Source organism: Ostrinia nubilalis, chromosome 2 (genome assembly GCF_963855985.1).
Source record: "Ostrinia nubilalis chromosome 2, ilOstNubi1.1, whole genome shotgun sequence".
NCBI classification, from domain to species: Eukaryota; Metazoa; Arthropoda; class Insecta; order Lepidoptera; family Crambidae; genus Ostrinia; species Ostrinia nubilalis.
Window position 1 is genome coordinate 1,965,550 of NC_087089.1, and position 7,475 is coordinate 1,973,024.

The 7,475-nt window shown below is 50.8% G+C and overlaps 1 protein-coding gene across 1 annotated transcript; it reads right to left on the reverse strand.

Moving 5' to 3' along the window:
• Positions 1-29: 29 nt before the first annotated feature.
• LOC135078078 (nonsense-mediated mRNA decay factor SMG7-like) lies at positions 30-7,233 on the reverse strand. The gene is made up of 7 exons (XM_063972647.1): positions 7,075-7,233; positions 6,508-6,607; positions 5,972-6,097; positions 4,338-4,456; positions 3,153-3,326; positions 2,947-3,039; positions 30-2,142 (listed from the first exon to the last, which is right to left on the reverse strand). Exons 1-7 carry the CDS (start codon positions 7,104-7,106, stop codon positions 1,950-1,952), a joined length of 837 nt encoding a protein of 278 aa, XP_063828717.1. The 5' UTR covers positions 7,107-7,233; the 3' UTR covers positions 30-1,949.
• Positions 7,234-7,475: the final 242 nt, after the last annotated feature.

The window sequence follows — 7,475 nt, forward strand, 5'->3', positions numbered from 1 at the left end:
ACGCGGGCACTATGACACTACTGACCCGGCGGCGGCCGCGAGCGTGCGAGCCAGGTTGGCGGGCGCGGGCGGGAAGGGCGCGCGCACGAGCAGCGAGCGCACGTGCCAGTACAGCGCGCCCAGCCGCCGCCCGCGCCGCCACGCCACCAGCGCCAGCTGGTTGTACGGCTGCCCCGAGTGCGCGACACAGCGCGGGCCGGACACTATGACACTACTGACCCGGCGGCGGCCGCGAGCGTGCGAGCCAGGTTGGCGGGCGCGGGCGGGAAGGGCGCGCGCACGAGCAGCGAGCGCACGTGCCAGTACAGCGCGCCCAGCCGCCGCCCGCGCCGCCACGCCACCAGCGCCAGCTGGTTGTACGGCTGCCCCGAGTGCGCGACACAGCGCGGGCCGGACACTATGACACTACTGACCCGGCGGCGGCCGCGAGCGTGCGAGCCAGGTTGGCGGGCGCGGGCGGGAAGGGCGCGCGCACGAGCAGCGAGCGCACGTGCCAGTACAGCGCGCCCAGCCGCCGCCCGCGCCGCCACGCCACCAGCGCCAGCTGGTTGTACGGCTGCCCCGAGTGCGCGACACAGCGCGGGCCGGACACTATGACACTACTGACCCGGCGGCGGCCGCGAGCGTGCGAGCCAGGTTGGCGGGCGCGGGCGGGAAGGGCGCGCGCACGAGCAGCGAGCGCACGTGCCAGTACAGCGCGCCCAGCCGCCGCCCGCGCCGCCACGCCACCAGCGCCAGCTGGTTGTACGGCTGCCCCGAGTGCGCGACACAGCGCGGGCCGGACACTATGACACTACTGACCCGGCGGCGGCCGCGAGCGTGCGAGCCAGGTTGGCGGGCGCGGGCGGGAAGGGCGCGCGCACGAGCAGCGAGCGCACGTGCCAGTACAGCGCGCCCAGCCGCCGCCCGCGCCGCCACGCCACCAGCGCCAGCTGGTTGTACGGCTGCCCCGAGTGCGCGACACAGCGCGGGCCGGACACTATGACACTACTGACCCGGCGGCGGCCGCGAGCGTGCGAGCCAGGTTGGCGGGCGCGGGCGGGAAGGGCGCGCGCACGAGCAGCGAGCGCACGTGCCAGTACAGCGCGCCCAGCCGCCGCCCGCGCCGCCACGCCACCAGCGCCAGCTGGTTGTACGGCTGCCCCGAGTGCGCGACACAGCGCGGGCCGGACACTATGACACTACTGACCCGGCGGCGGCCGCGAGCGTGCGAGCCAGGTTGGCGGGCGCGGGCGGGAAGGGCGCGCGCACGAGCAGCGAGCGCACGTGCCAGTACAGCGCGCCCAGCCGCCGCCCGCGCCGCCACGCCACCAGCGCCAGCTGGTTGTACGGCTGCCCCGAGTGCGCGACACAGCGCGGGCCGGACACTATGACACTACTGACCCGGCGGCGGCCGCGAGCGTGCGAGCCAGGTTGGCGGGCGCGGGCGGGAAGGGCGCGCGCACGAGCAGCGAGCGCACGTGCCAGTACAGCGCGCCCAGCCGCCGCCCGCGCCGCCACGCCACCAGCGCCAGCTGGTTGTACGGCTGCCCCGAGTGCGCGACACAGCGCGGGCCGGACACTATGACACTACTGACCCGGCGGCGGCCGCGAGCGTGCGAGCCAGGTTGGCGGGCGCGGGCGGGAAGGGCGCGCGCACGAGCAGCGAGCGCACGTGCCAGTACAGCGCGCCCAGCCGCCGCCCGCGCCGCCACGCCACCAGCGCCAGCTGGTTGTACGGCTGCCCCGAGTGCGCGACACAGCGCGGGCCGGACACTATGACACTACTGACCCGGCGGCGGCCGCGAGCGTGCGAGCCAGGTTGGCGGGCGCGGGCGGGAAGGGCGCGCGCACGAGCAGCGAGCGCACGTGCCAGTACAGCGCGCCCAGCCGCCGCCCGCGCCGCCACGCCACCAGCGCCAGCTGGTTGTACGGCTGCCCCGAGTGCGCGACACAGCGCGGGCCGGACACTATGACACTACTGACCCGGCGGCGGCCGCGAGCGTGCGAGCCAGGTTGGCGGGCGCGGGCGGGAAGGGCGCGCGCACGAGCAGCGAGCGCACGTGCCAGTACAGCGCGCCCAGCCGCCGCCCGCGCCGCCACGCCACCAGCGCCAGCTGGTTGTACGGCTGCCCCGAGTGCGCCGACACTACCAGCGCGTGCCTGCAAACATACATCACTAGTCAATGAGGGCTTTTTTCCTGTGATGCGGAACAGACACTTTTGGAGTGGGCTCCCAGACCATTAGCTAGCCAAACCATCAAAAACTGACCACAAAAGACAATGCCGGAAATTGGCGTCTTTTTTTTTCGCGCGGCCATCGACTAAACCTTGTTTTTGGATTACAAAATAGTGTAATAAACCAAACTTACTACGACATGTATACCTCTAAACTCAGTCTGAACTGAGTTACGAGCATTAGAAGTTTGATGATTTTCATACTAGATTTGCTTTTTGCGCGCAGTTTTGTAAGAAATTGCAACAAAATAGTGAGATTGTATGTGTAAACAAACAATACCATCCATTAAAGGCTCCAGAAATCAGTATGGAGCAGAATCAGAGCAATAAAAAATAGCGCAATATTTTGTTGCAATTTCTTACAAAACTTGCGCACAAAAAGCAAATCTAGTATGAAAATCATCAAACTTCTAATGCTCGTAACTCAGTTCAGACTGAGTTTAGAGGTATACATGCCATAGTAAGTTTGGTTTATTACACTATTTTGTAATCAAAAAACAAAGTTTGGTCGAAAAAAAAAAAGACGCCACTTTCCATACAAAATCTGGCATTGCCATTTGTAAAAAGTATGAGCCACTCGTTCGTAGTTGCTGTCTGTAGCACACCAAGTCTCCCAAGCAGTGCTGGCAGATGTAAAAACGGGACCTGGCTGGAGGCCTTGCTTCCAATATGGAGCCGGGCTTCCAGACCATTAGCTTACCAAACCGTCAAAAACTAACTACAAATTACCTGTAGAAAGTATGAGCCACTCGCAGCTGCTGTCTATACCGCGCCAAGTCGCCCAGGTGTACCAGGCAGTGCTGGCAGATGTAAAAACGAGACCTGGCTGATTACTGATTTGTTTTTGAGAACCCCTATTGAGCCCTGTTTGCCCTGGACACGTACTCAATTGGAAAGAGAAGCCTGGCTGACATAGAAGTGACACTACAAATTACCTGTAGAAAGTATGAGCCACTCGCAGGTGCTGCCTGTAGCGCGCCAAGTCGCCCAGGTGTACTAAGCAGTGCTGGCAGATGTACCGCGCGGCGGCAGGCGGCGGCAGACGCGCGCCGCCGGTGGCCTCGCCCGCGCCCCAGCCTTCCACCCAGCCTAGCAGGGACGCGCGCCGTCTGGTTAAGATGCAAGATTGATTATTCTTCTTCTTCGTCGCTACACTCTTGCCAGAGTGGTCGTAGTCGTCACACCAGGTCCGCAAGTCTCACAATCCGTCGCCATTCCTCCCGCACTGCAGCCTTTCTTGTGCAATCGTGGAGTGGACCATTGAGTGCGGTTTTGATCTGGTCAGTCCAGCGCATGGGCGGACCTGCCGCGCGCTCTTGTGCCCTCAACCTTCCCCTGCACGACAAGTCGTTCAACAGAAGCGAAGATTGATTATGTAAAAGTATAATTCGATTGAAGATAGCGATACACTAGGGGCTTTCCTACGCAGGAAGATTTAAAGGATTTTTAAAGGCTACCGACAACGCCACTCTTGTAGCGGAGTTTTGGGCTGACACTGTGTAAGTTTGTTGTCGACACGACAAGAAGAAGAAGGGGCTTTATTACCTACTTATAAGTTAAAACCAGGATGAATATTTGTTTAAAATTACATTGTAATGTCATTTTAAACTAGAGTTTAACTTTTTGTAAATACGGTCTGTCGTGGGTCAAATGTCAAGTAACGGCAACATGTCAAGCAATGTCGGGCGACATACTCGTAGGTCAGTTGCTACGTCAGGTGATTCATTCATTCGACCTCCTTTACACGGCTGCAAACCAAACTTTGCAAGACAAAACTGCGAAGTATCACATCCTAGTGCATAAGTGTATTTTGTACTTTGAAGTTTAATTAAATCAGAGCTATCAAACGATTTCTGTAACTATGTTTGCAACTAAAAGTGGCATTGAAATAGTAATCCTTTGTGTGGTTATCCTAGTTTACGTTAGGTGTGCTTGCTACCGAGTACGTCAAAAAAGTCTATGAAGATTTTATTTCTTGAAAGTAGCCATTAGGGGCGCTGCACAATATGCCATACAATTAATGTTATTTTTTTACGCAGTCGCTAGCGAGCACACAGATGAGACAGGGAGCACACCTAACGTAAACTCATGGTAGGCACACTGGTCACAACAAAATGTACCTGAATGGCAAGTCAAGTTTGAAAGTGGTGCAGATCTGATGGAGCAGGCAGAGGTAGAACCCGGCGGCGGCTTGCAGCACCCACGCCAGCATCGCCTGCCCTTCGCTGCGGAGATGGCTCTGCAACCAGCAAAGCAAGGACTTAACTGAGTGTCCGCTACCTAAGCTCTGCTTCAGGGAATCGTGCTCGAGAGACCCGGACCTGCCTGGTACTCCGATCTCGTCTCTTCGGAGGCGAACTTCGCCCGGCTGCGCGAATTTGCGTACGGCTGGCATAGGAGGACCGCTAGCGCGTGCCATCCGTGCCGTGAATGTCAGGCCCCAGAAGGGGGAGAACTGAACTATAGGGACAAGGACGTAGAAAAATAACTTGTAGGGAGTCAAGAAGTGTGGTGCGGTGGAGTGCAATCTGCCGTAGGCAGCCGCAATTCCGCGCACACCTCCCGCGATTCGGCCAGTATAACCGCAAGGTTGGTATGGCCATGGGTGGTGGTGGGTTGTCCGCAATCTAAGTAAACTCCAAACGTTCCTTCGACATTACGTTACTCCAACAGTACTGAATATCGACATGACTTAACTTCGACACTACACTACTCAGACAAAGGATATTACGTCTATCTTACGTGTCGAAGTAAAGTCATGTCGATATTTATTAGTGTCGGAGTAACGTAATGTCGAAGTAACGTTTGCTTCGGAGTTCAGTTTTTGAGCAGTGTTGCGAACTTTTTGGATACTTTGGGTGTCACGAACTATTTGACGCTGATTGTACAAGCTAAGAATGAGGGCTATCGTTTTAGCGCTCACCAGTTAGCGCCACTGTAGAGTAAGGTCCTGTCACTTGCTAGTAGCGAAGACAGTGGCGCCAACTTGTGAGCGCTAAAGTGGTAGGAGGACTATCATATTTGCACTCATCAAGATGGCGCCACTGTAGAGTAAGGTCCTGTCAATAGCCAGGGGTGCCAACTGTTAAGTATAAAAACGATAGCCCTCATTGTGGCAACATAAGTAGTTGTAATAAAGGCAATATTGCAACAGAAATAATTATGTAGTCGATCTCCTTGTGCATTGAGAACACCCAGAAACATGTTTCTTAGAGTGTTATTTATGCAAGTCATTATGTAATCAATGAAAAGCTCATCTTCTGTACAAAATTGAAAAGTTTTCTGGCACATAAATGTCATGTTTACAATAAATTAATTCATGAAACAGTTCAAATTAATGATGCACATTAATGCTATAATGTAAAATTTTGCTGTTGTATTATACAAATTCTTCTTATGAAATATTATTAAAGGCATTATCAAACATGCATTTCAAAATCATTAAAATTCTTCAATTAGCTAATGAACTTCAATTTCTTAACAAACCTACTAATTACCAGTAAAATTAATCTAATGAACATTACTACTAATGTTTTGTGTTATCTGATTTCAACATACATAATTAAAAATATCAAGATAGTTCAAAGTGCACATTTCTTTACTTTTACATTTTAGAATTATCAATTTTACAATTTATTACTAGTTTTTGTTCACAGCACCTATGAAAATTGTAGTAGTTTTGCAAGAAAGAGTAACAAACTTACATTCTCATAAAAACACATTTTTAATATTAGTAAAATTGTACTAGACTTGCCTTCCTATCCTTCGAGATGGCTTGTAGCGCCTCAATTTGTTGCTTGAAGCCCACATTCCACAGGTCTTGCTCCACCTTCTTCTCCAGAGCATAGTCTAAGTCTAGCACCAGGACTTTTTGGTAAACCTACAAACAAAAAAATACACCATCATTAGAGAATAAAGGTCTGGTTACATAGTAAAAAAACAATATGGGTTCCTTATACTTGCTTTTCTTATGCATCTCTAAAAATTTATGCAGGTTGAGCCATAGGTGAGTGATCAAAAAAAAGGCTTAATACTACTGCTGAAATGCAACAACTTTTAAATTTCCAGGAAAATGGAGTTCACATCTCCCAAAAACTTAACCTCTTCAGGTTAATGTTAAAGGTGACTGAGTTTCTTCTGTCACTTCTATTCAGTACCAGCTTATAATAATATGTTGTCCTGATGTTGTGATAGGGCAAGCTATATTTGGGATGTGTATCATGTGTATAAGGGCCCTGGAAAGAGCCTAAGCACTGAATAAAAAACTTTTACTATTGATGTGCTTTGTACCTTCTGTAATTGCTGTTGTGTGACCCACAGGCTTCGTTCCTGCAGCATAGAAGTTCCACTTTTGAATTTCAATATCTTCTGCTTCAATTCATCTGCCTCCCTGCAAAATTACTTTTAAAATTATATTTCTTGTTTAAGAGAACTATCTACCTGTAATACTCAAGAGACAAATATTTACTATCTTTTTGGACATTTAAAATTGGTAGAAAATGTGTCTAAAATAATAATAGTTACACTTTTATGTGTGTACTAGAATACGCAAAGTTTTACAAGTATGCTTTATCGATTTACAGTAGATAGGTTCATGGTTACATACATACATAGAGGAATTCTATGCATACATAGCAGAAGCCAGTTTTCTACAGTCATCTCATTTGATAGTAGCAGTGTAAGTGTACACTAAGATATAATCAAACAAGATTCAGATTAACATAAGCCGTTTGCGAATCTATCAAACTATGCAAAATTAAGATGCCTGCTCTTCATATCCAACGGGGACAAGGGAAATCTATGAAAAACAAGGTAAAATTACGAAACATAGGTTAGATAAAATATAACAATACGTACCTCAGCATCTGCACAGCGGCGTTTAGAACCATGTTGATAGAGGCTTAGAGCCTCAGTAATTGTCATAGCATTAGGAAATAAACCAAACTAATGATACGGAACTATGAATGAAAGGAAAAATACTAAAAACAATCGAGATCCATGCAATGTACCTGTCAAATAAAACCACAGATCACTATATATGTAGCAAGCAATAAAACCGAAATGTCACCAGACGTGCGTGACATTTACAAAGTTACCAATTAAAAAAAATTGGATTAACATTAAGATTAATGTGTGTGATTAAATTAACCAGAAAATTAAAGATTCCTATTGTAATAACGATAAAATAATTAATTAGTGCAATCGCTGTTGATGACAGGAATAAATTTGTGAATTTGTTCAGCCGAAAATAGCTCTAG

What these genes read in the sequence shown, in the direction of transcription:
- LOC135078078 (XM_063972647.1), bottom strand. Translation starts at nt 7,106, where the DNA reads ATGGTTCTAAACGCCGCTGTGCAGATGCTGAG. An exon ending in AAACTTGACTTGCCATTCAG is followed by an intron (nt 3,327 to 4,337) that starts GTACATTTTGTT and finishes CATCTTAACCAG; the next exon opens with ACGGCGCGCGTCCCTGCTAG. An exon ending in GTGGCTCATACTTTCTACAG is followed by an intron (nt 2,143 to 2,946) that starts GTAATTTGTAGT and finishes GTATGTTTGCAG; the next exon opens with GCACGCGCTGGTAGTGTCGG.